The sequence below is a fragment of the Hippopotamus amphibius genome, chromosome 1, assembly GCF_030028045.1.
Source record: "Hippopotamus amphibius kiboko isolate mHipAmp2 chromosome 1, mHipAmp2.hap2, whole genome shotgun sequence".
Classification (NCBI taxonomy): Eukaryota; Metazoa; Chordata; class Mammalia; order Artiodactyla; family Hippopotamidae; genus Hippopotamus; species Hippopotamus amphibius.
In genome coordinates, this window is record NC_080186.1 from 160,931,298 (window position 1) to 160,958,907 (window position 27,610).

At 44.8% G+C, this 27,610-nt stretch overlaps 3 protein-coding genes across 4 annotated transcripts; 2 read left to right on the top strand and 1 right to left on the bottom strand.

Moving 5' to 3' along the window:
• The first annotated feature begins 16 nt into the window (after positions 1–16).
• Positions 17–1,966, top strand: NDUFA2 (NADH:ubiquinone oxidoreductase subunit A2). Its single transcript, XM_057733218.1, has 3 exons — positions 17–232; positions 355–461; positions 1,650–1,966. The coding sequence occupies exons 1-3, from the start codon at positions 132–134 to the stop codon at positions 1,739–1,741; spliced, it is 300 nt and encodes a 99-aa protein (XP_057589201.1). The 5' UTR covers positions 17–131; the 3' UTR covers positions 1,742–1,966.
• Positions 1,925–8,090, bottom strand: TMCO6 (transmembrane and coiled-coil domains 6). Of its 2 annotated transcripts, XM_057733197.1 has the most exons (12): positions 7,912–8,090; positions 7,664–7,776; positions 5,330–5,445; positions 5,040–5,223; positions 4,687–4,791; positions 4,425–4,510; positions 4,075–4,191; positions 3,754–3,865; positions 3,456–3,642; positions 3,218–3,312; positions 2,647–2,814; positions 1,925–2,393 (listed from the first exon to the last, which is right to left on the bottom strand). In XM_057733197.1, the coding sequence occupies exons 1-12, from the start codon at positions 7,994–7,996 to the stop codon at positions 2,280–2,282; spliced, it is 1,482 nt and encodes a 493-aa protein (XP_057589180.1). In that variant the 5' UTR covers positions 7,997–8,090; the 3' UTR covers positions 1,925–2,279. The 2 variants fall into 2 exon arrangements, with proteins under 2 accessions (XP_057589180.1, XP_057589189.1); XM_057733206.1 differs by lacking the exons at positions 5,040–5,223; positions 5,330–5,445; positions 7,664–7,776; positions 7,912–8,090 and having other exon boundaries at positions 4,075–4,163; positions 4,687–4,940.
• A 4,718-nt stretch (positions 8,091–12,808) lies between these two features.
• CD14 (CD14 molecule) lies at positions 12,809–15,781 on the top strand. The gene is made up of 2 exons (XM_057733228.1): positions 12,809–13,073; positions 13,162–15,781. Exons 1-2 carry the CDS (start codon positions 13,071–13,073, stop codon positions 14,281–14,283), a joined length of 1,125 nt encoding a protein of 374 aa, XP_057589211.1. The 5' UTR covers positions 12,809–13,070; the 3' UTR covers positions 14,284–15,781.
• Positions 15,782–27,610: the final 11,829 nt, after the last annotated feature.

Here is a 27,610-nt window from a genome sequence, read left to right on the forward strand (position 1 = left end):
TTTTATGGCATTGGCTAAACTTGGCCCCGCCCCTTACGTTAGCCAACCTATCCCGCGGTGGAGCGTCCGCGGTTGGTCTGATAGGAGCACTTGGCCTGAAGGTCTGGGCGGATTATTGGGTACCAGCGGAGATGGCGGCGGCCGCAGCGAGCCGGGGGATCCGGGCCAAATTGGGCCTGCGTGAGATTCGCATCCACTTATGCCAGCGGTCGCCCGGCAGTCAGGGCGTCAGGTGAGGCGCGGCCCGGTGAGGCGGGCGGGCTTCGGGGCGCCAGGGTCACGACCTCGACCTCCCGGGTGTTTGGGGTGGCCCGCGCCCACACCGCACGCGCAGTGCCCTCTCCTGCCCCGCAGGGACTTCATCGAAAAACGTTACGTGGAGCTGAAGAAGGCGAACCCGGACCTGCCCATCCTAATCCGCGAATGCTCCGATGTGCAACCCAAGCTCTGGGCCCGCTACGGTGAGCACAGGACGCTGGTGAGGGGTCAAGGGTTCCAGAAGAGAAGGGGCCGCCCAAGGTCACACAAAAACCTGTACAGGGACTGGAATTCGGACTTCAGCCTTGCTGTTGACCTTGTTGCAGATAAGGAAATATACATTCGCAGAGTTATAGGATGCTTTGTGTCCCAAGTAATATCTGCGTGGAGTCGGGCCCTGTCCTGCATAGGAACCAGGAGCTGTCGTTTTTGTAATTTAGAACAGGCTTCAGACAGGGGAGCAGAGATGCTGGTCCTGTCCATCAACGTAGGTCCTTCCAAATTATGTGTGGTCAGTGCCGGTCGAGGTAGAGTGTGAGTCTCAATAGTAAAGACCTAAAATAATGACTGTGTTGAGCACTTACTGCTAGGCCCTGAGCTGATGCTTTCCTGCCTAAATCTCATTTAATCTTAAGTATATGAGGGGTAGATACTTTTTTCTCATTGTAGAGATTAGAAAGCTGAATCAACAATTTTATGGAACATGCCTAAGGTTATTCAGCTAGGATGTATAACAGGGTTGAGCTTTTGTCATTTTACCACAATTTGAAAGTTACTATCATGTTGCCTGACACATAGGGACACACAATAAATATTTATACTTACTGAATAATGGTATTTTTAATCATGACTTTTTAACTACACCTTGCCTAGGAATGTCTGGGGGAAGGCAGGGAGTCACACCCAAGGCAGATCAGTTCTAACAGTCAACAACTGCAGTAGGCCATGAACGAAACATTGTTTGGAGGAGGCAAAAAGGTCTTCCTTCCAAAAGGCAGTAGACTAGAGAAGGAGATGAACACAAATAATTTTAGCTTAGATGAACTATGGGAGCCACTGAATGGGCACCATTAAAAGGCAGGCTCATGTAATACACTGCTCACAATGGTTAATAATAAATGCCTACCATGCCCCTTAAAACTTCCCTGAAATACTTTCCTTCCCATTATGACCACACAGAATCAGCCAAAATTCTGCTTAGACCTGGGCTTCCTAGATGTGCTAGAGACCCACTGGATAAATTCTAGGCTTATCAAATACACCTTGGTCATATCTCTTTACTACCCTTCCTATCCTAGCAAGACTGTAAGTTGAAGATAAAGACCTTTCATCATACTTTGGTAGCCTGTACAGTGCAGAGTGGATACTTAATCACTTCCCTCTCTCTTCAGCATTTGGCCAAGAGAAGAATGTCTCTTTGAACAACTTCAGTGCTGATCAGGTAACCAGAGCCCTGGAGAATGTGCTAAGTGGCAAAGCCTGAAGCCTCCACTTAGGATTAAGAGCAACAGCCCCAAAGCCTGGGTTTTGCTGGACTGAGTATAATGTGGAGAAATGTGTTCCTCTGTTCTTTATAAAGCTTGTGTTGAAAATGCTGTCTCAGGATGTTCTGTTTCTCATTCCACCAGCTACCCCCTTCTTCGGCAAAGCAGTTGAGACAAAGCAATTGAATATAAAAATAAACTTATTTTATTCTGTCCCATCAAAAGCCACCAGTTGCTGAAGGAAGAGAAAGAGAAAAAAAAAAAGGAAAGAACAAGAAAAAAGGAGATTCTATGGACAGATTAAGTAGAACACGCTGAGTTTCCCTCTGGTCCTCCCACCTGGGCAGTGCGAGGTGAAAGAGGAGAAGCTGGGATCCAGAGATCTTTGCTTAGGCTTAGGTGTGGGAGCAGAGGGCAGGATGTCATTATGATTCTAACACCACCTCCACCCACCCCGCCCACAAAGGGGCTCTGTGGGCCAGGAAGCTGGAGAGTGGGGCAGATGAGGAGTGAAGTACATGACTTTGAGACATCAAGTCACCCATGAAGAGCTGTCTGCTGGAGCGCATGCACACGATCCTGGAGCTGTGCCACCTCCTCATGCCTTTGTAGGGCCTGCAGCCCTGACTGCTGCAAGAAGGCCTGGGCAGCCTAACAGCAGGGAAGAAAAGGATTCAGCACTGGGTCCCTGAGCCCTAACATGCAATTACCACAGCCTTATGGATTAGCCCACCTCTTCTGGGAAGAGTGCATTCCCAACAAGAGGGTGTAAGTTCGGACCTGGAGCCCACATGGGCTAGCCAGGCCCAGAGAAATGACTAAAGTTAAGGCTGAAAGGAAAGGGGCCGTGGTGAGACAAGCAGCTTCAGAACAGAGGGATTAGGGACTAAGGCCAGAAACCCACCCCTGGCTGATAGAGGAACAGCAGTTGCAGCAACTCCAAACTCTGGCCTACTACTTCAGTGTCAGAGAAGGCCAAAATGTCCATCAAGGAGGGGAGCAGGGGCCCTGGCCATAGACGCTGACAGTAAGCAGGACCTTTCTCTGCAACGTTGCACAGAACTGTGAGTACCTGCAGAGATACATGTACACAGTCCCCATAAACGGTGAAAACCAAAGGTTTTAACAATAACTTCTATGGAGTGCTGACCACATGCCTAGGCACTGTGTCAAGCACTTTTATATGCATATTCTGTAATCCCCTCAGCCTCCCTCAAGTAGGACTGCTATTCCCAATTATAAATGAGGAAACTGAAGCTTAAGGTGCTTAGTTGATTTGCCCAAGGTTAAGGTGCTTAGTTGATTTGCCCAAGACTGTCTGGTCTATGACTGATGGTCTGGCTCTGAAGCCATCCATACCACACCACCTGCCAGCTCTCAGCTAAGGGTAGAATGTACTTCTGAGGGCTCACGTCTGCTCCCATTGTTTACACTTTGGCCACCAGATTTTGGACCCAAGTGACCCCAATACCTACCAATACAATCACCACATTAGATACTGACAACAAGTGCAAGAGGGGCTCAATCAGATCCAGGGAGAGCAAGGAGGTGCAGAAACTAGGACTGTTTGCTGGAAGAGAAAATGGCAGAGTGAATTTCCTCCAACTGGGGCATGAAACCAACCCACTCTCAATCCTACCCACCCCAGCCCAGGCCATGAGGAAGTATTCCCAATATCTAAAGGTCCAGGCCTAGGCAGATTATGGTGCTTACCAGTGAGGTTGTTAAGGAGCCAGAGGCCCTCAGGAAGCAGGCTGGGCTGCTTCTGGAGGAAGAACTGCAGAAGGATAAATAAGGCTGCCACGATACGTTCATCTCGGAGCTGCATGTGCCCTCCCACAGCCTCTGCTGCTGCCTCTGTTAGCAAGTTGCTTAGACACCGAAGCACAGGGCATGCCAGCTGCAAAGACAAGTTGGGGTTCAGGTTTGAGGCAAGGGCAATTTGCACACTGGAGCGGGAGCTGAGTAAGAAGATAGGTCACCCAGATGTTGCCCTTTCCTCTTCACCTACCAGCTCCAGTCCTGCATCCTCAGTTCTCTGGACAGCCCCAGCCAAGTCCAAGAGCAGCAGCCCCAGAGTGGACAGAGCCCCCTGGGTGATGAGCAGGACATTGTTGACCTGGCTGGGCAATAGGAAGCAGGTAGTCACTACTCAGTCAATCCTACCTTTAAGTTGGCAAATGGCATAGGTCTTCCTGAGCTCCAAGAAGAGAGGACCACAGAAGAAAGAAAACTCAGCACAACAATTCCAGAAACCAAAGTTCAAAAGCCTGAGTGGCATGGAAGGAAGCCCCAGGGGAGGTTTGTGGCACTTTCTCAATTGGCCTATTACCTGCAGATGATGTAGTGAAGGCACCAGGCAAACTCCACAGCTACCCCAAGGTTCAGCTTTGGGCCAGGTTGCAACAGTTGCAGCATATGCTGGGGGAGAATGGAGCCCAGGACAGAGCTGTCAGTAGAAGCAGAGCTGTGAGTAGGAACCACAGAAGGCAAGATGCCAGTCACTCTTCCTAAACCCTAATAGCAGGTGGGAAAGTATCCAAACCCAAAGCTCTTCCCAGTCAGGCACATGCAATTGAAACGTGCAACAGCTTTGGAAACAAGACTTGATCAGGCATCCAGGGGCTACACTACCAAGTAGGTCACACCTGCCTGCATATCTGGAGACTCAGTTTTACTTACGGGATGATCTTCTCTGGAGCTTCCTTAGCCTGCAGAAGCTGGGACAAGGCATATCCAAGGGCTTCCAGCACAGTCACATGGGGGGACTAGAAGCAGACAAAGTAGGGATCTGACTCTGGAACCAAGGCCATAAGATTTCCTGAGAGTTTCAACCCCTCAGCATAGGGCAGAGGCTGGAGCTGCCTAATCAAAGTAGGTGGGGCGTGTGGAGAGACGTGAGCAGAGGGGTGCCCAGGGAGAAAGCAAGGAGGTAGACACTCACCTGGATGCAGGCAGCCAAGGCTGGAACAATGCCCTGTGGCAGGAGCTGCCTTCTCACAGCCTCACTCTCCACGATCAGGTTGCCCAGTGTATACAGACAGAGCTCCTGAGAGAGGGACAACAAAAGCACAGGACTTGGCCTGTCTCAGGCCGGGGTGGGGTAGAGGTGGGAGTGGGGAAGATGGAGCATCCCCGTCTGGGTACAGGGGAGTGAGAGATGATGGGTGTGTGTATGGCTGTGGGCATCAGGGGAAACACGTTCTCCTCTTTTGCCTACCTGCCAGCTCAAACTGGACCCCAAAGCATACTTTTCAAATCCAAACCAAGAACAAGGTAGAAAGGGACAGGGCTTACTATAAAGTCTGAGCTGTGACCGGAGAGGTAGGTGAGAAGGTAGGAAGTGGCTGGCAGGCAGGCCTCAGCCACCGCAGACTGCTCAGAGTGAGAGAGCTCATGAAGGCACCGAGCCGCCTCAAGCTGCAGCAGGGCCTGGTTGCTGGTCAGGAGCCCGACCAGGGTCCGAATGCTGCCCTCCAGCCTACATGAGTGAGCACCAAAGCCCTGCTCAGCCAGTGGCCCATCCCCTCCACACTCCTGTCCATCCCGCAGAGCCCCATCCACCCACTCACACCACCTACACTGACCTGATCAAAGTCTGTTGCGTCTCAGGGTGCTGCAAGCCTCGACGAAGGCTGACCAGAGCCCTCTCTCTCTCCTTTTCCTCTGTCCCCCGCTGGGCTAACCGCAGGAACTGCTGGATCTGGAGACCAGAGCAGGGAGAAGAGAGATGGCAACACATAGTTGCCAGAAAGCAAGGCATGAGTTCTGCTCTGCCCACCTCACCTGTGAGCCCTCCGATATGGCACTATCCCTAGAACTTGTCATTCATACGAATATGGCTAATAAGTGCCAACCTTGCAGTAGAGTGGACAGAAGAGGGAATCAGAACTGAGTTTAATGTAAGCCCTCCCACTTACTCTACAGGGGACTAAACCAGTTTCTCACAATCTATTCCTTCTGCCTAGGATACCCTCCCCAGGTCCTCCACTTCCTTTAGGTTTCTGCTCTCACTGACTCTGTGAAGTCAGCTCTTTTTGGCTTCCTTTGGAAGATTCAGAGGGTTCTGTTGTGTCTCATGTTTCCTTCATGACAGGTAGGAGCACATCCTTCTCCTTCAATGGGTTATAAACACGTCACAGAAAGGGACTCTCTTTTCATCATTGTGTACCTCAGTACCCGGCACAGGTGTCTTGGTATAAACACACAATGAATAAACAGTATAACCTAGGTATACGTGCTTTGTAAACTATATATGTAAACATAATATAAACACAGGGGATGCCCAATGCTTGCTGAATGAATGAGTTGAAATAAATTCTTTCATTCACTTATTCCATAAATACTGAGCACCTACTATATGCCAGATACTGTATAGGCATCTGAGTTTTCAACAGTGACAAATAAGGTCCAGGTTCCTATGGATTTAAAGTCTAGTTGGCGCTAATCATCAGAGAAATGCAAGTCAAAGCCACACTGAGGTATCACCTCACACCGATCAGAATGGCCATCATCACAAAATCTGGAAACAACAATTGTTGGAGAGGGTGTGGAGAAAAGGGAACTCTCCTGCACTGTTGGTGGGAATGTAAGTTGGTACAGCCACTATGGAAAACAGTTTGGAGGTTCCTTAAAAAACTAAAAATAGAACTACCATATGATCCAGTAATCCCACTTCTGGGCATATACCCAAAGAAAACCATAATCCCAAAAGAAACATGTACCATAATGTTTATTGCAGCACTCTTTACAATAGCCAGGACATGGAAGCAACCGAAATGCCCATCAACAAATGAATGGATAAAGAAGATGTGGCATATATATACAATGGAATATTACTCAGCTATAAAAAGGGATGAGATGGAGCTATATGTCATGAGGTGGATAGACCTAGAGTCTGTCATACAGAGTGAAGTAAGTCAGAAAGAGAAAGACAAATATTGTATGCTAACTCATATATACGGAATCTAAAAATGGTACTGATGAACTCAGTGACAAGAACAAGGATGCAGATGCAGAGAATGGACTGGAGAACTCGAGGTTTGGCGGGGGCGGGGGGTGAAGGGGAAGCTGAGACGAAATGAGAGAGTAGCACAGACATATATATAGTACCAACTGTTAAATAGATAGCCAGTGGGAAGTTGTTGTATAACAAAGGGAGTCCAACTCGAGGATGGAAGATGCCTTAGAGGACAGGGATGGGGAGGGTGGGGGGGACTCGAGGGAGGGTGGGGGGGGAGTAGAGGGAGGGAGGGAATATGGGGATATGTGTATAAAAACAGATGATTGAACTTGGTGTACCCCCCAAAAAAAAAAAAAAAGTCTAGTTGGCAAACAATTAGTATAATTAATACTCTACAGACCCACTTTAGATGCAGCAAATGCAAAGTCCTTGAGACAGGAAAGAGCCTGGTATATTGTTTCAAGCACTAAAAAGAGGGCAATTTGGTTGAAATGAGTAAACTCATAAGGTTGGAAGTAGCAGAGGTTAGACAATGCTGTACAGTGTAGATCACAGGAAGGATTCTAGTCTCTGTGTTTTTAAAAGACCCATCTGACTGACGTATAGAGAATGAACTTGAGGAGGCAAAATTTCTGCAGATGACCTGTTAGGAAGCTGCTGTTAAGTATCCAGAGAAGAGAGCGGTGGCAATTGTGATGGCAACGCCACTTAAAGACTTCCACAGCTCTTCAGGAGGTTAACAAAAAGGTGGGGGGGAGGGGCTAGGATTTGATGATGTATTGATGTGGGGATGAGGGAGTTGTCGAGAATGATTGATTCCCTGGTTTTTGGATTGGCCCACTTAGACGGATGGAGGTGTTGAAGGGACCCCGTTCAAGTTTGGGGGCATACCTCGAGTACAAGAGAAGGAATCTGCCGCTAGGGGGTGTGGATCTCACCAAGCACCCTGCCCCCTCACCTCGGCTTCCCCTAGGATCATGGCCACACAGCCCTCTTCAGCTTCCTCCATGGCTTCGTCTCTCAGCAGCCTCTTGCTGACCAGCTGCTGCTCCCTCCGTGCCTTCCGCAGTGCTGGGAGCAAAGGAGCCGGCTGATCAGGGGAGGGGCGGCCAGGATCCAGAACCCGTCTCCAACCCTGGGGAGTCTCCTCATCCCTTCTCCAACCGCCACACCCTCATCCTCCCGTGTTCCCTCGTCCGCCCGCACCTGCCTCCCGCTCCCGCCGGCGGCACCGTAGCTCCTCCACCCCGCAGCCTAACGGCCTGAGGCGGCCCTGCCGTTGGCTCCACATGGTGCAACTGGAGCAAAACTGAACGAAGCTGACCGCGGGTAACCGACCGCTGTGGTCTAGACCGTACGGATGACGCAGCTGCAGCGCAGGGCGGAAAGAGAGGGGCCAGTGGGCGGGGCACGACGCGAAGAGAAGGCGGGGCGGAACTAGGGGGCGCGACCCCGGGCCGGGGAGGGGCGGGGCGAAGGGAGGGTGGGGCGGACAGAAGGAGGGAAGATGTAAAGAGGGGATTGGGGCGGGAGGGGCGGGGCGAAGGTTAGAGGAGGAGTGGGACCTCTAGATAAGCGAATTCCACGTAGCTGCCCCTCCCCTCGGCCACTGGTTTCGCGACTTCAGATCTAGGAAAGGAAGTAACTCAACTTCGACCCCTACCGCCTCAGGCTAGTACCGTCACCTCCCACTCATCAAATACAATCTCCCCATCCCTAACGCATTCTAAAGGAACATTCAAAACTACCCCGAGTTCTAGGAAGATATCGAAAGCTATTTCACCAATAACAAGGCTCTCAGTGATGAGCGCTGGCTAACCCCGGGACGTGCATTACCTTATTGAAGGCTCGCGGTGACTATTATCCTCATTTTACGGGTGAGAAAAAGGAAACAGATACAGTTATGTGTCACTGTTCTGCATAAAAGTGAATGGTATTATATTTAGGATAAAGTAGTTCTTTCATCGAATTTTAAGCGCCACTAATCTACTAGGTACTGGGGAAACTGGTGAATTAAAAACCGTGCTGCACAGTGGATAAGAATCCGCCTGCCAGTGCAGGGGACACAGGTTTGATCCCTGGTCCGACATGCTGTGGAGCAACTAAGCCCATGCCCACAACTGCGCTCTAGTGCCCGGAAGCCACAACTACTGGGCCTGCGTGCCCTCTCACCTAGAGCCCCTCTGTGCAACAAGAGAACCACCACAGTGAGAAGCCACCACAATGAGAAGCCCGTGCACCACAACGAAGAGTAGCCTCTACTCACTGCAACTAGAGAGAGCTGGCATGCATCAATGAAGGCCCAACACAGACAATAAATAAAAAATAATAAAAAATTTAAAAAACCCGTGCTCTAGGGAATTCCCTGGTGGTCCAGTGGTTAGGACTCAGGGACTGGGGACTGCCGTGGCCCAGGGTTCAATCTGTGATTTGAGAACTAAGATCCTGCAAGCCACATGGCGCGGCCAAACAAAAACTGTGTTATGTTGACTTTAAAAAATAAACAATGTGAGACTTGCGAGTTAAGTTTTATTTGGGGCAAAATGAGGATTGCAGCCCGGGAGACAGCACCTCAGATAGCTCTGAGAAACTGCTCCAAAGGGGGGGGGGGGTCCACAGCAGTACCCGGGCTCTATAGGATGTGGGTTTTTGGAGAGCAGACTTGCAGTCATCAGTAATTTTCCAGTTCTTGGGGGAAGTCAGTATATATGTGATTTTGGTGAAGGGGGAATAAATGCAATCAAGCACATATTTTTTACAAAGGGTTTCTGTTAATCATGAGGAGCAGTCATCACCGTGAAGGATTTTAGTGTTTTCTAGATATGAGGAGATACAAGAATTGGGCTCATAAAATCGACTCCTGAAAATATTTAACTATGTGAAGACCCATTCTGCCAATTTTTCCTGGCACACAGAGTGCCTTATTTCTGCTGTCCACCTGAACTCCTTTCAGGAGGTGTTGAAAGTCAGCAGCTGCAGCAGCACATCATTTAATCCTTGTAGAGGTAGATGGCACGGGCCAGTTTGTAGCTGACAGTTCCATACCCTCAAAATCTGAATTGCGGCCAACTAAGCCCTATATGGTCTAATCCCTGCATACCCCTCCAGCCTTACCTTACTCATCTCTCCTAGGATCTTTGTTCCCTAAACCAGCCCTGAACTTTTTCTCTTCTGGGTTTTTGCACAGGCTATTCCACTGCCTAGAGCCCTGTCTCTGCCACCCCACCCCCCACTACAACCAACACTCTTCCCTTAATTAACATTATCCTCAAGATCTCCAGTGTCCCGTTAGGTGAGCCAACGTGGGCTGTGAAAGAATTCACAGAAATATTAACAAGGGAAGAAAAGAGAGTTTTTATTCACTTTCCAAGGAAGGAAAGGGGCCAGACGCATAGAGTGGCATTGGCACTGAGGGGTGGAGGTTTGAGTCTTTTGTTGGGCTTCAGGGGTCAAGGTGCAGGAAAAGGGGGTGGGTTTATGTCTATTCTGGCCCACAGCAGTACCCGGGCTCTATAGGATGTGGTTTTTCAGAGAACAGACTGGCAATCATCAGTAATTTTCCAGTTCTTGGGTGTCTGAAAGAGACTTGATAGTGACCCTTAACAGGCACTACTTCTCCTTCATAATCCTTTTCACGGCTGTCATTAAGTTACAGTGTAATTGTTGACGTCTTTTCCTGCCAAACTCCCTTCACAGCTGGAGATCTTGAGGATAGTGTTAATTAAGGGAAGTCCCTGATAGACATTTTTTGAATCAAGGTGTGAGTTGGGGACCTTTGCAGAACCATTATTGCCCCTCTTAGCTTGGACCCCTCATCCAGAATGTCTGCCCTAAGGTGATGGAATTTTTTTTAACCATTTTTTAAAAAATGAATTATAGTTAATTTACAATGTTGTGTTAGTTTTAGGTGTACAGCAAAGTGATTCTCTCTCTCTCTCTCTCACACACACATATATACTTTTCCAGATTTTTTTCCATTCTAGGTTATTATAAGATATTGAATATAGTTCCTGTGCTATACAGTAGGTCCTTGTTGTTAAGGTGATGGAGTTTGCTGAGGAGGCTGGCTTCAGTGGCCTAAGTCCTCTGAATGCAGAGACTCTGATGAAGAAAATAACAATGAAAGGCTGCCGTTACCAACTTAGTGGTAGAGCTGGGATTCCAAGCCTGTTTGTCTGACTGCAGAGTCAGTGTATTTCACACTGAAATATACTCATATCTTGGTCCCAGTGACATGGTCTGTATTTAGGCATGGCTTAGGGTATTAGGTCATGCCCAACAGGACACATAGGTAGTACTGTGCTCCAATGAGGCCTCCTTGTTTGGATTGTGGACAGATGTGAGGCTACTTCTGGAAAAAAGGGAAGTGAGAATTCAAACTTTTTCATGTAGCTCTTTGCCAAGAAATCCAGAAGTTCAGACTTGTGAGGGCTATTTTAAAAGCATAGCCCTTCTGAAATTGAGGGCAGTCATCAGTTAGATCCCTTGAACTGTAACAATAAATAATATCCTGTAATCTGGCTTAGCCGATCAAGCTCGCCTTAATTGTAATTGTTCCTGCAAATTACATACCCTCATGTAGCTTACACAATATGTCACAAGACTCCTTTAACTGTGCCTCTGTGGATTACACCTCTGACATATGGGTCGCTATAGTAACGGTTCCTTAAGCTAATTTTCAGGAACTTAGAGTCAGCTCTTGTCCAATTTGCGTTCCAGCTGATTAAGACTGCTTGGAACCACTGACCTCAACCAGGCCTGTGCGAGCGTTGGCCTTTTGACGTCAGAAGGCCAAAACTTCACCCTCAGATCATGCTAATGCCACCATTTACTGAACATGCATGCCATGAAGAAGTATGTAACTCAGATACACCTGAGCAGTGTACCGATTATCTCATCTTTTTTCTGCCCCCAATCACCTTCCCCTGCACCTCCATCCACCCTATACCTTTCACCGATAAATATCCCAAGCCCCTTCTTGCCTTCGGGGAGGTAAAACTTAGACTTATTCACTCTGCTCCTCACTTAGATGCCTCCTGAATAAACCCTTTCTCTGCTACAAACCTCAGTGTCTCAGTGTTTGGTTTATTGCCTGTTGAGCAAAGGAACCTGGTTTGGTAACACTTCCCCATCCTCTGGGACACTTGCTTTTTTTTCTCGACAAAGCAGGTGTTACTAATTAATCTTCATTCAACATAGGTCCTGCTTTTCCTTCCTAGGACACAGGAATTGTGCTGGGGGAAGGGCAGGAGAGAGCTAGATGCAAGTGAGCAAATTATATTTAGGAATATCTTGTTTCTCAAATTTCAGGATAGGGGTGTGGAAACTAAAAGAGTGAGGGACTTGGCTAATGTGTTAACACATAGACTTCTCTACTTTTAAGAAAGATATCACTTTAAAAATTGTGAGGGTAAAAGTTCTTAAAGAAAAAAAATAGATACATGTATATGTATAACTGAATTACTTTGCTGTACACCTGAAACTAACACAACATTGTTAATCAACTATACTCCAATATAAAATAAAAATTTAAAAAAAATTGTGAGGGGACTTCCCTGGCTGTCCAGTGGTTAAGACCCAGCCCTTCCAATGCAGGGGGCACAGGTTCCATCCCTGGTCAGGGAACTAAGATCCCACATGCAGCGCGGCCAAAAAAAGAAAAAAGAAAAGAAAAAAACCTATTACTTTCTCAATAAACAAATTTAAAGAACAAGTCAGCAAAAAAAAAAAAAATGAGGGGGGTTGGGGAGCTGTTCTTCAGACCAACTTCCTTCAGTTGATCCTAATTCTAGCCCTTGGAGTCTATAGATAAAATCTAGCCGTGCCACAAAATATCCAGTTAAATATTTGAGGATATTCAGGGAGTCGTACTCGGGTGACAGGAGGTTAACAGTAATCACCAAGACTAGGGAAAAGTCAAGGAAACTACCTGGGTTGAGTCACTGGGATATGGGCAGGGGGACTTGAGAGTCCTGGCCTGAGGCACTGGGGATCTTCCTTCCCCCATCCCAGACAAGCCTGGGGGCGCCTGAGTCATCAGGGTACTTCCTGGGACAGAGTGCCCTAGACGCCTTGCAAGATCCTTCCTGTTATGGCTCTTCTCCTGGCAACATCATTCATTGCAAAATTTCCCAGAAGTGTAGAGGATCCGGTGGTTGGGAGGAAGAAAGGTGGGGAGTGACCGGGTTCAAAGAGGAGGGAACAGAGTGACATCCCAGGGTTACATAAACTCTCAGAGGCTGCCGAAGAGTAAGGACCGACAGGTTTGTGGAGCCTGGAAGCCAGCGAGGGCCGCTGTAGAGGAAAGAAGCCACAGCCCATCCGAGACCAGTCGGGGAGGCAGCGGCTCTGAGGACCTACAGACCATGGTGAGTGTAGGCTCTTGGGGCCGAAGCGGGGCTACCCGGGGAATCTTGGGGACCGGCAGGGGCCGCCCTGACCTCCACGTCTTCCCAGGTGTGCCTGCTGCTGCTGCTGCTGCCACTGCTGCGTGTGTCTGCAGCCACACCAGAGCCCTGCGAGCTGGACGAGCTGGACGAAGATGATTTCCGCTGCGTCTGCAACTTCACCGATCCGAAGCCTGACTGGTCTAGCGCCTTGCAGTGTTTTGGTGCCGTCGAGGTGGAGATCGGCGGCGGCGGCCGCAGCCTGGAACAATTTCTAAAGAGCGCCGACGTCGACTCGAAGCAGTATGCTGACATGATCAGGGCTCTGCGCTTGCAGCGTCTCACGTTGGGCGCTGCACAGGTTCCAGCTCAGCTTCTGGTCGCCTTTCTGCGTGCGCTCGTGTACTCCCGCCTCAAGGAACTGACGCTTGAGGACCTGGAGGTAACCGGCCCGATGCCGCCGCCAACGCCGCCTCAGGAAGCCACTGGGCCTGCGCTCTCCACCCTCAGTCTCCGTAATGTGTCGTGGGCAACAGGAGGTGCCTGGCTCGGGGAACTGCAGCAGTGGCTCAAGCCGGGTCTCAGGGTACTGAAAATCGCGCAAGCACACTCGCTTGCCTTTCCCTGCGCACAGCTCCCCGCCTTCCCGGCCCTCACCACCCTGGACCTGTCTGACAATCCTGGACTCGGCGAGCGCGGGCTGACTGCGGCTCTCTGTCCGCACAAGTTCCCGGCCGTCCAAGATCTAGCGCTACGCAACGCGGGGATGGAGACACCCAGTGGCGTGTGCACGGCGCTGGCGGCAGCGAGTGTGCAAGCCCATAGCCTAGACCTCAGCCACAACTCGCTGCGTGCCACCGCCCCGGGCGCTACCGGGTGTGTCTGGCCCAGTGCACTGAGCTCTCTCAATTTGTCGTTCGCTGGGCTGGAGCAAGTGCCTAAAGGACTGCCGCCCAAGCTCAGCGTGCTTGATCTCAGCTGCAACAGGCTAAGCAGGGCGCCGCGGCCAGATGAGCTGCCCGAGGTAAATAACCTGATACTGAACGGGAATCCCTTTATGGACCCTGAAGCCCTCAAGCACCAAGAAGACCCGATGAGCTCTGGCGTGGTCCCAGTCTGTGCGAGTTCCGCCTTGACCATGGGGGTGTCAGGAATCCTGGCGCTGCTTCAAGGAGCCCGGGACTTCGCCTAAGGCCCAGGGGAGAAGGGGGAGAGGAATGAATTGGCTCAGATTGTCCTGGCTCCGGGGAAGCCTCATCTGGACATCTCAAGCAACTAACCATTTGCTTCATTTTCATTAAAATCTTAAACATTGGGTCCATGTCATTCACTCAACAGTTGTTTACTGGGCACATTGCTGGATAACGAATCCAGTATACTTAAACTTTCTTCATCCTAACTCCCTAGAAACCATACCTGCCCTTCCTTAGGGCAGGGGCAGAAGGGGCAAGGAAAAGTTGCCTGTCTGGGGCTGTGTGGGAGAACCAAGGGAGAACAAGGGAGAACCTGTGCAATGCCGGCTTTCTGAACAGATTACTGGCACCTGTGTCAAAGGATGTTTGAATGGTAAAACATGCCTAGGAGGATACAGAATGTTTCCTCTCTGGTGCATTTTCCAAGGGCCAGCTGCTCCCTTTCCAACGTAATAACACCCAGAGCTACTTGCTTATTCTCACTCTCTTTTTTTCCCTTCAACCCCCAGTGAAGAGAGACAGCTATGCCATTTGTTCTACATACGCTCTGAGTTTTATAATTTGAGGGTTCCTCACCTGTAGTGTACAGTCCCTCCGTACACTGTGTCATGTAATGGGGAGTTTGGGGATGGGGAACTGATGCAAAATGCTGTCATTTAACAGTCTGTCTCTGAACCAGAGATCTTGTGATTATGTTAGTATATGTGTGTATAATTGTCCTTTGATTTGCAAACAAGATAACATCTTAGACCCCTGTACAGGGCAATTAACAGTATATGTCCTCTGAACCACATTATCTCAGAGACCGAGAATGTCAGTTAATAGGTACTATTCCTTCTAAGGGTCCCTTCATTACATCAAGGAGGCAGCCACACCCATCAGAGATCTAGGTATCTGACTCAAGGGGGACCTCAAGAGGAGTGGGAGAAGGCGTGTAAACATAGCCCTCCAGCCTGCCTCCCTCCAGTGTCCAGAACCACACAGATAGGAATGGAAAATGCAAATTACATTGATGGGAAAGTTATACAGGTCATCAGACCACAGACTCAAAGAATCACAGGGACAGCTAAATAAACTGCCACACTGACTCCATTTTGTCAGCTCCATCTTAGGCCCACAGTCCTGCTGCCTCCCCTTTCTGCACAACTTGAGCTTTAGTCTGTTCACAAGGCGTGCACCCAAGCCAGATAACTTTCCTAACAACTTTTACTCTTGCCTTCAACTGATATGAAAACTGGAAGAATGCCTTTTGCTGACATAGATGGTTAATGATCATGAGATCCCCAGGGAGGAAAAAGCCCTGGTTCCTTTGAATGCAGATATGTGTCTTACTTGGTAGTCAAATTCTGTTTTTAGCTTTGGCTCCTATGAACCCTAGGTGTCCCCTTCGCAGAGTGCAGCTGTGAAGGCCTCTGGATCCTAACTATATGTAAGTTCACAATATCCGAATTATGTAAGTAATATGGCTGTATGTCAGTACCCACAATAAACTTCAAAATTGCACTTTATGGAGTTGCCTGCTTTCTTTTTGGCCTCAAAGTTCTTTCTCAGTTTGGTAGATATTATTCACCTCCCAACACTTTTGCATGTGGATAGACAGTTTTCCCAATACCATTTTTTGAAAAGACATTGAATGGTCTTGGCACCCTTGTCGAAAATCATTTCACCATATACGTGAGGTTTTATTTCTGGGCTCTTTGTTCAATTCTATTGGTCAATATATCTGTCTTTATGCCAGTATCACACTGTTGTGGTTACTGTAGCTTTGTAATGTTATGAAATCAGGAAGTGTGAGGTCTCCAATTTTATTCTTTTTTTCAAGATTGTTTTGGGGGACTTTCCTGCTGGTGCAGTGGTTGAGAATCCTACTGCCAATGCAGGGGACATGGGTTTGAGCCCTGGTCCAGCAGGATCCCACATGCCTTGGAGCAGCTGGGCCCGTGAGCCACAACACTGAAGCCCACCCACCTACAGCCTGTGCTCTGCAGCAAAAGAAGCCAATGCAATGAGAAACCTGTACACCGCAACAAAGAGTAGCCCCCACTCACCACAACTAGAGAAAGCGCAAGTGCAGCAACAAAACCCCAATACAGCCAATAAATAAAATAAATTAAAAATAAAATAAAAATAAATTAAAAAAAAAGATTGTTTTGGCTCTTTGAGGTCCCTTGAGATTCCATTTTAGGATGGATTTTTCTATTTCTGCAAAAAATGCCATTAGATTTGGATAGGGATATAATTAAATCTGTAGATTGCTTTGGGGAGTGTTGATATCCTAACAATATTAGGTCTTCCAATCCATGATCATGGGATGATTTTCCATTTCTTTGTGTCTTCTTTAATTCTTTCAGCAATTTTTGTAGTTTTCATTGTACATCTTTCATCTCTTTAATTTCTAAGTATTTTAATTTTTGATGCTATTGTAAATGGAATTGTTTTTCTTAATTTCCTTTTCAGATTGTTCATTGTTAGTGTACACTGTAATATTATACATTGTTAGTGTACAGAAACTGCTGAACTGAAACAAATAGACTGCCAGATATTTCTTCTGCCAAGATAGGTTTCTTTGGCATCAGCAGAGAATTGCAATTCAGGGGTCTGCAACCACGGCAAGCTATCAATACATGTAAGTTTCTGTATGGCCAAGGTAGGAGAACACTTTTATACAAAGGAAAACGAAGGTGGGAGGGCTATGGTAAACAAAGAGTCTGTGGCTTTTTATTGGCTGAGCCCTTGCCAGTAAAAGAGGAGTCTTTCTTCTTCCTGTTGGGCTCTGGTATGCTAGGGTCTCAGGGCATGAGAGCTCTCCCTCCTGCTCTCCCAACTCTATTTAATTGAGGTTTCTGTTTACTTTTTACAAAATTCACTGGATTTTGTTGGTTGGTTTTGTATGCTTCAACTTTTCTGAATTTGTTTATCAGTTCTAATGGGTTGTGTGCGTGTGTGTGTGTGTGTATGTGGAATCTTTGGGACTTTCTAGATATAAGATCATGTTATCTGTGAACAAAGATAATTTTACTTCTTCCTTTCCAATCTGGATGTCTTTTATTTCTTTTTTCTGCCTAACTCCTTTGGCTAGGGTTTCTAGTAATATGCTAAATAGAAGTGGCAAAAGTGGGCATCCTTGTCTTGTTCCTGATCTTAGAAAGTTTTGTCTTTCACTAATGAGTATGATTGATGTTATGTTCATAAGATAATGTTCATTAAGATGAGGGAAACAACATGATTGTATGCAAATAGGAACAAGATATATATACATCTCTTTATTCTGGTAAAAAAAAACTATATATAGTAAAATTCACCATTTTAACCTTTTTTTAAAGCTCTTTATTGGAATATATTTGCTTTACACACTTGTACCAGTTTTTGAGGTACACCAAAGTGAATCAGCTGTATTTATACATATATCCCCATATGCCCTCCCTCCTGCGACTCCCCACCCCCCCACCCCATCCTGGCCCTCTAATGCATCACCCATCATCAAGTTGATCTCCCTTTGTTACATAGCAACTTCCCACTAGCTATCTATTTTATAGTTGGTAGTGTGTATATGTCTGTGCTACTCTCTCAATTTGTCCCAGCTTCCCCTACGCCCTCCACCCCAGCCCCTGTCCTCAAGCCCATTCTCTACATCGGTATCTCCACTCTTCCTGTGTCACTGGGTTCATCAGTACCATTTCTTCAGATTCCATATTTATGAGTTAGCATACGGTATTTGTTTTTCTGGCTTACTTCGCTCTGTATGACAGTCTCTAGGTCTATCCACCTCATTACATGTAGTTCAATTTCATTCCTTTTTTATGGCTGAGTAATATTCCATTGTATACACGTGCCACATCTTCTTTATCCATTCATCTGTTGAAGGGCATTTAGGTTGTTTCCATGTCCTGGCTATTGTAAATAGTGCTTCAATGAACATTATGGTACATGTTTCTTTTGGGATTATGGTTTTCTCTGGGTATATGCCCAATAGTGGGATTACTGAGTCATATGGTAGTTCCATTTTTAGTTTTTTAAGGAATCTCCAAACTGTTTTTCATAGTGGCTATACCAGCTTACATTCCCACCAACAGTGCAAGAGAGTTCCCTTTTCTCCACACCCTCTCCAACATTTATTGTTTCTAGATGTTTTGATGATGGCCATTCTGACTTGTGTGAGGTGATACCTCATTGTGGCTTTGATTTGCATTTCTCTAATGATTAGTGATGTTGAGCATCTTTTCATGTGTTTGTTAGCCATCTGCATGTCTTCTTTGGAGAACTGTCTATTTAGGTCTTCTGCCCATTTGTGGATTGGGTTATTTGCTTTTTTGGTATTGAGCTGCATGAGCTGCTTGTATGTTTTGGAGATTAATCCTTTGTCCATTGCTTCGTTGGCAAGTATTTTCTCCCATTCTGAAGGTTGCCTTCTTGTCTTCTTTATGGTTTCTTTCGCTGTGCAAAAGCTTTTAAGTTTCATTAGGTCCCATTTGTGTATTCTTGATTTTATTTCCTTTATTCCAGGAGGTGGGTCAAAAAGGATCTTGCTTTGATGTATGTCATAGAGTGTTCTGCCTATGTTTTCCTCTAGGAGTTTTATAGTGTCTGGCCTTACATGTATGTCTTTAATCCATTTGGAGTTTATTTTTGTGTATGGTGTTAGGAAGTGTTCTAATTTCATTCTTTGACATGTAGCTGTCCAATTTTCCCAGCACCACTTAATTGAAGAGGCTGTCTTTTTTCCATTGTATATTCTTGCCTCCTTTGTCAAAGATAAGGTGCCCATATGTGCTTGAGTTTACCTCTGAGTTCTCTATTCTGTTCCATTGATCTACCTTTCTATTTTTGTGCCAGTACCATACTGTCTTGATCACTGTGGCCTTGTAGGATAGTTTGAAGTCAGGAAGCCTAATTCCACCAACTCCATTTTTCCTTCTCAAGATTGCTTTGGCTATTTGGGGTCTTTTGCATTTCCATACAAATCATAAGATTTCTTGTTCTTGTTCTATGAAAAATGCCATTGGTAATTTGACAGGGATTGCGTTGAATCTGTAAATTGCTTTGGGTAAGATAGCCATTTTCACAATATTGATTCTTCCAATCCAAGAACATGGTATGTCCCTCCATCTGTTTGTATCATCTTTGATTTCTTTCATCAGTGTCTTATAGTTTTCTGCATACAGGTCTTTTGCCTCCTTAGGCAGGTTTATTCCTAGGTATTTTATTCTTTTTGTTGCAATGGTAAATGGGAGAGTTTCCTTAATTTCTCTTTCTGCTCTTTCATTGTTAGTGTATAGGAATGCAAGAGATTTCTGCGCATTAATTTTTTATCCTGCTACTTTACTAAATTCATCAATGAGTGCTAGCAGTTTTCTGGTAGAGTCTTTAGGGTTTTCTATGTATAATATCATGTCATCTGCAAAGAGTGACAATTTTACTTCTTCTTTTCCAATTTGGATTCCTTTTATTTCATTTTCTTCTCTGATTGCTGTGGCTAAAACTTCCAAAACTATCTTGAATAATAATGGTGAGAGTGGACACCCTTGTCTTGTTCCTGTCCTTAGAGGGAATGCTTTCAGTTTTTCACCATTTAGAACGATGTTGGCTGTTGGTTTGTCATATATATGGCTTTTATTATGCTGAGGTAATTTCCTTCTACGCCCATTTTCTGAAGAGTTTTTATCATAAATCGATGTTGAATTTTGTCAAAAGCTTTTCTGCATCTATTGAGATGATCATATGGTTTTTATCCTTCAATTTGTTAATATGGTGTATCACATTGATTGATTTGCATATATTGAAGAATACTTGCATTCCAGGGATAAACCTCACTTGATCATGGTGTATGATCTTTTTAATGTGCTGTTGGATTCTGTTAGCTAGTATTTTGTTGACGATTTTTGCATCTATATTCATCAGTGATATTGGTCTGTAATTTTCTTTTTTTGTGACATCTTTGCCTGGTGTTGCTATCAGGGTGATGGTGGCCTCATAGAATGAGTTTGGGAGTGTTCCTCCTTCTGCTATATTTTGGAAGAGTTTGAGAAGAATAGGTGTTAGCTCTTCTCTAAATGTTTGATAGAATTCACCTGTGAAGCCATCTCTCCCTGGGCTTTTGTTTGTTGGGAGATTTTTAATCACAGTCTCATTTTCCGTACCTGTGATTGGTCTGTTCATATTTTCTATTTCTTCCTGGTTCAGTCTTAGAGGATTGTACTTTTCTAAGAATTTATTCATTTCTTCCAGGTTATCCAATTTGTTGGCGTATAGTTGCCTGTAGTAGTCTCTCATGATCTTTTGTATTTCTGCTGTGTCAGTTGTTACTTCTCCTTTTTCATTTCTAATTCTGTTGTTGTTTTGCGTCTTCTCCCTTTTTTTTCTGATAAGTCTAGCTAATGGTTTATCAATTTTGTTTATCTTCTCAAAGAACCAGCTTTTAGTTTCATTGCTCTTTGCTATTGTTTCCTTCATTTCTTTTTCATTTATTTCTGATCTGATCTTTATGATTTCTTTCCTTCTGCTCACTTTGGGGTTTCTTTGTTCTTCTTCCTCTAATTGTTTTAGGTGTAAGGTTAGGTTGTTTATTTGATATTTTTCTTGTTTCTTGAGGTAGGACTGTATTGCGATAAACTTCCCTCTTAGAACTGCTTTTGCTGTGTCCCATAGATTTTGGGTTGTTGTGTTTTCATTGTCATTTGTTTCTAGGTATTTTTTGATTTCCTCTTTGATTTCTTTAGTAATTTCTTGGTTGTTTAATAGTGTATTGTTTAGTCTCCATGTGTTTGTATTTTTTACAGTTCTTTTCCTGTAATTGATATCTAGTCTCATAGCATTGTGGTCAGAGAAAATGCTTGATATGATTTCAATTTTTTTGAATTATTTTAACCATTTTTATGTGTAAGGTAAGGTGGTATTAATTACATTCACAGTATTGTGCAACCATTACTACAATTTCCAGAATTTTTCATCACTCCAAACAGAAAGTCTATACCCCCTCCCCCAGAGCTTAATCTACTTCCTGTCTCTATGAATTTGCCTATTCTAGATATTTAATATAAGCGGGATCATACAACATTTGTGTCTGGCTTATTTAACTTAGTATAACTTTTTTAGGGTTCATCTATGTTGTAGCATGTGTCAGTACTTCATTGCTTTTTATGGCTGTGTGAAAGTCCATTGTATGTATAAGCTACATTTTGTTTATTCACTCATCTGCTGGTGAACACTTTTTGGCTATTGTGAATGATGCTTGTATGAATATTTTGGTACACAAATCTGTTTACATACCCCTTTTCAATTCTTTTGCATATATACCCAGGAATAGTATTGCTGGATCATATGGTAATTATATGTTTAATGTTTTTAAGAACCTCCAAACTGTTTTCCACAGTGGCTGCACCATATTACATTCCCATCAACAACGTATGAGGGTTCTTATTTATCCATATTCTCACCAACAGTTTTCTTTTTTTTAAATTATGTTACCTCATTATTTTACAATATATTTCAAAATGCCATTACAGTTGCCTTATCTATAAGACCTGGAATCAAAGAACACTGAGAATTAGAACACACAAACATTAAGCTGTAATACCAACTTGTGCTAAACCATTACTACCAAAAAGATGTCATTTTTAAATAAGCAGATGTGTGTCAATGCAAAATACAATACAAACTTGTTAAAACAGAACAGTAAACTTTGTTTCAGTGGCTATAGAAAGGTGGGTTTTTTTGTTTCAATGCACCTGGTCTAGCAGCAAGCTGTATTATGCATTTAAAGCAATACATGCCAGCTTCCTAGGTGGGGCAGTGGTTAAGAATCTGCCTGCCAATGCAGGGGACATGGGTTCTATCCCTGCTCCAGGAAGATCCCACATGTTGCAGAGCAACTAAGCCCGTGAGCCACAACTATTGAGCCCACGTGCTGTAACTACTGAAGCCCATGTACCTAGAGCCTGTGCTCCGCAGCAAGAGAAGCCATGGCAACGAGGAGCCCGCGCGCCACAATGAAGAGTGGCCCCCACTTACCGCAACTAAAGAAAGCCCGTGCACAGCAGAAAAATAAAAAAATAAAGCAATACATGCCCTGAAAGTTTATATTTTCAGTTGTGTGGGCTGAACACAGTCACTTTAGTTCTGAATCAGAGCCCATCTTTTTTCTTTTTATTAGAGCCATACTAGTAAGTATGAAATGGTACCTTATTATGTTTTTGATTTGCATTTCTTTAACAACCAAGGATTTTGAGCATCTTTTCACATGCTTGTTGCCCATTTATATAGCTTCTTTGGAGAAATATTTACTCAAATTTTTTCCTAGTTTTTAATTGTTGTTTGCCTTTTTGCATTTCGCTACTGTATAATGATGTTGAGCTTCTTTTTATGTACTGTGTATATCTTCTTTGGAGAAATGGCTATTTAAGTCTTTTCCCCATTTTTCACTTGAGTTGTTTGTCTTTTTGTTGCTGAATTGTAGGAGCTCTCTATATATCCGGGATACTCGATCATTATCAGACATATAATTTGCAAATACTTTCTCCCATTTTGTAGGTTGTCTTTTCATATTTTTGATAATGTCTTTTGATGCACAAAAGTTTTTAATTTTGATGAAATTCAATTTATCATGTTTTCTTTTGTTGTGCTTGTTTTTGGTATCATATCTAAGAATTCATTGCCAGATTAAAGGTTATGAGGATTAATTTCTGTATTTTCTTCTATGAGTTTTATAGTTTTAGCTCTTAAATTTGGGAAATTGATCCATTTGAGTTAATTTTTGTATATGGTCTGAGGTAAGTGTCCAACTTCATTCATCTGTATCTGGATATTCATGTGTCCCAGTGCCATTTGTTAAAAAGATTAATTTTTCCTCATTGAATGTTCTTGATGTCATTGTCAAATCAGCCGTCCATAGAAACATGAGTCTATTTCTGGATCCTTACTGCTCTGCTCTTTCACTGATCTCTATGTTTGTCCTTATGCCAGTACCACCATGTCTTGATTACTACTGTTTTACAATAAGTTTTGAAATCAGGAAGTGAGTCCTCCAACTTTGTTCTTTTATAAGATTGTTCCAACTATTCAGCATATGTTGAAATCCATATGAATTGTAGGAGGAGGAACAGTAGCTGAGAGTGAAAGAATGAACAAATGGGTTACGCAGTGAAGGAAATCCATTATTACACTAACCGTCAAAAGAGGCTCAGAGGAAAAGATGGTCAAAGAGGCTCAGAGAAAAAGATGGTATTGTTACTGCGTGGAGCTAAATTGGACTCCATGTTAGATGTTTCTTTGACTTTAACCTTTGCTTTTTGTTGCTTATGTTATTGTAATCATACATGATGGCCTGCCTGCAGGAACACTGCTCCTCTGCCTGAATGTTGAACTAAAGTGCCTGTGTTCAGCCCACCAGCAGACAATCTGCCCTGCCCACCTGTGTAAATGGGTGAAATTAACATATCCCCTCACTGAGGCTGGTTATTCCCAGAGATTTTTTGTAAGCCTGATGGCCCTTTAACTTTACTTTCTCACAGCCCCTCCCTCTCTGCTTCTATAAAACAAACCAGCATCCAGACCCCAATAAGACTGTTTTTTAAAGACGCTAGTCTGCCATCTTCATGGATTGCCGGCTTTCCGAATAAAGTCATATTCCTTGCCTCAACACTTCGTCTCCGATTCATTGGCCTGCCGTGCGACGAGCTGTGCGAGCTTGGATTCGGTAACAGTATGTCCCTTAGCTCAGTTACACCAGATGTCTGAGGGTGAAGTCATCCAATCCTAAGACTGCTTTTGCTTTTGGAACCTGACAAGATTGAAGAGAAGACTGCAAACCTGGGTGGCCTCGCCGTGGTAAACATTTTGATCATAAAATATAATGATGGACTGAACTAATTACTCTTATTTTTCACTTAACAGCTACACAATGAGATATAACACTGGCATTGTTGGTAAGACTACAATATCAATATTGATAAAATGTATGGGAAAATACAAGCCTCCTATGCCTACCCCACACTGATTCCTCGAAATGTTAGGCATATTCATCTTTTTACTATTGCTCTACCTGTTATATAGATGTACACCAAATGTAGATGATCAGACAGGTAGGATTCTTTTGGCTATAAAGGACCCTTGCTGAAAAACCAAAGAGTGGCTTGTGATATAATAAAGAACACATTGGGTTTTTGCCTCCAGTTACTGGCAGAAAGCTTCAAAAACCTTCAGAATTTCCTGAGCAATAGGATTCTCTCTGTTATGCTAATGAGGTGACTTCTGGCAGGGCCCCTTGATAACTTCAGGGGAGGAGGCTGCTCACCAGTAAAAAACAACCATGCAGGGAGTCCCCTGGCGGTCCAGTGGTTAAGACTCCACACTTCCACTGCAGGGGGCACGGATTCAATCACTGGCCTGGAAACTAAGATCTCGCATGCCATGCGGCGCTGCCAAAAAAAGAAAAAGAAAAACCATGCAGATTGAAGGACTGGAGTTGAATTCAATCACATAGCCTATGATTTAATTAATCGTGCCTACATAATAAAATCTCATCGAAAAACACTGGACAGTGAGGCTCAGGGAACTTCCTGGTTGGTGAACACATTGATGTACTGGGAAGGCACATCCTCACTCCACAGGAATAGGAGCTCCTGCAACACAGGACCCTTCCAGACCTTGTCCTACATAACTCTTCATCTGATTGTTCATTTGTGTCCTTTATAACAAAAAAGGTAATCATAAGTAGAGCACTTTCCCAAGTTCTGTGATTCATTCTAGTGAATTATTGAACCTGAGGGTTTGTTGTGGGAACCCAGCAATCTGTAGCCAATTCAGGCAGTACTACAAGTAGCCTGGGGATCCCACTTGGGGCTGGAATCTGAAATAACTGAGGACCTTGCATTTTAACTTGTGGGATTTGGTGCTAACTCCAGGTAGTTAGTGTCACCTACAAATTGCCATCTACCTCTACAAAGATCAAATTATGAGCTGCTGAAGTTGCTGACCTTCAATACCCTCTAAAAGGAGTTCAGGGTAGAGATGAGGAATGAGGCACTCTGTACTCTGGAAAAAACTGGCAAAACAGGTCATCAGATAGTTAGATATTTTCAGGAGATGATTTTATGAGTCCAATTCTTGCATCCCCTCTAAAAGCACTAAAATCGGGAGGGAGGGAATATGGGGATATGGGTATAAATACAGCTGATAGACTTTGGTGTACCTCAAAAACTGGTAAAAGAGTGTAAAGCAATTATATTCCAATAAAGAGCTTTAAAAAAAGAGAGAGATGCAAACTAAAAAAAAATAAAAATAAATAAAAATAAAAGCACTAAAATCCTTCATGGTGACCTCTGTTCCTCAAGACTAGCAGTAACCTTCACGAGACTAGCAGAAACCTTCTGCAAAAATATGTGCTTGATTGCATGTAATCCCCCTGCACCAAAATCACATATATACTGAACTGCCCCCGCCCCCACATTTTTGGAGCAGTTTCTCAGAGCTATCCGAAGTGCTGTCTACTGGGCTATAGTCCTAATTTTACCCCAAATAAAAGTTCACTCACAATTCTCAGGTTGTGCGGTTTTTTTTTTCAGTCGCCAATTAGTATCAGAATTGGATTGAAATGTAGGACCCCCAGTCAGTGTTAGAGAATTGGTGTCAGATACAGTAAGTATAATCAGTAAGTATAATGCTTTGCTGAGTTCTGTAAGTCATTCCAACAAATTATGGAAGCTGAAGAAGTAGTGGGAACACTTGGAAGTGTAAATAGCTAGCCAAAGTGAGGACCTCTGAGCTAGAGATTAGCATCTGAATTTAGGGCAGTCATATTGCAACTCTGCCCTTACCTGTGAGGTTTGGCCAAACTCTGGGTAGTTGGTGACAGAAGTAATTTCATCCTACATGGAACATTATTTAGCCACAGAAAGGAAAGAAATACTGATTCATGCTATAGCATGGATGAAACTTGAAAAACAAAGAAAAAAGCCAGTCACAAAAAGAACACATATAATGTGAGTCCACTTATATGAAATGTCCAGAACAGGCAAATCTATAGAGACAGAAAGTAGACAAGTGGCTGTTTAAGGGTCAGGATAGGGTGATGGTTAGGGAGGTTACAGTAAAGGAAACCAAGTTTCTTTACAAAGTGATGGAAATGTTCTAAAATTAACTGTGGTGATAATTACACATATCTGCTAACTTACTAAAAACCATTGAAACATACACTTTAAACGGGTGGATTGTATGGTACATGAATTATATCTCAATAAAGCTGTCATTTTTAAAAAAGGGTAGTTATCTTTTATAAATACAAATTGAAATAGCTATGTGTGAAATATAAGGTGTCTGGGATTTGCTTCAAAAGAATCCATTTTTGAAAGGGGAACAGAAGAAATAAGACAGGTCACAAGTTGATAACTGCTGAAGCTAAGTGCTTGGAGGTTCGTTAAACTATTCTCTCTACAGTTATATATGATTGCAATTTTTCATAAGAGGAAAAAAAAGAAAAATCTGATGCAATAGTCAGACTCAGAAAAGAGAGGACTGTCACCGCCTTTGATAAGTTATTGTACAGAGGCCCTGCCCAGAGCCTGAACAATTCATCAGATCAGGGAGATGAATTATTGAGGGGAATCTGAGAGGTGCAGAAGCCATGGATTGTGGAGAGGTGGTGAGCGCAGGGGCTGCTTTGGGCCAGGGTAGCTCAGCCCCCTCAGCCCTCACAGACAGCCCACAGGCCAGGCTGACCGTGCTGGTAGAAGTAGAGCAAAGGAGAAGATCTGGTAAGAAGCCCCCACATGTTCATCTCAGAGGTAATGCAGCCTGGGAGAGCCTCTTGGGAGAGGGGACAGGTAAGGCCATCTCACATTAGGAAACTGAGGCAAAGTTTGAGGGCAAGACTCAGGAGTCCTGGGAGTTCAGTTTCCTCCATGAGACTTGATATGAAGTCCACCTGTCTCAGGCCCTGAGGAGACCTGTTGCCCCACGGTCCTTCTGGAGGGGCCCGAGAGCATTCGCCTGCGTCAGTGTGGGACTCTGGAGAGTAAGGTAGAGATGGGCTGGGCTGGGATCGGGTGTGGGTGAGTACAGAGAAGGTGGGAGTGACACTGTTGACTCCGGTCCTGCTCACAGGAACAATGCATCACCTTTGACAGAGTCCTGGGTTCTGATGCTGCTCAGGTACGGGGGTTCTGATAGGGCGACGGGAGGAGGGTGGGAGCACTCAGGACCCTTGATCTTGGCGTGCTGAGTGCTTCCCAAGGTCTTTGCTCAGGGCGGGCTGGGTCAGGGCACCTGAGTTGAGGATGTGTCTGTGTCTCCCTGCAGGAGGCAGAGCAGGAGCTGCTAGCAAGAGTCCAGTCC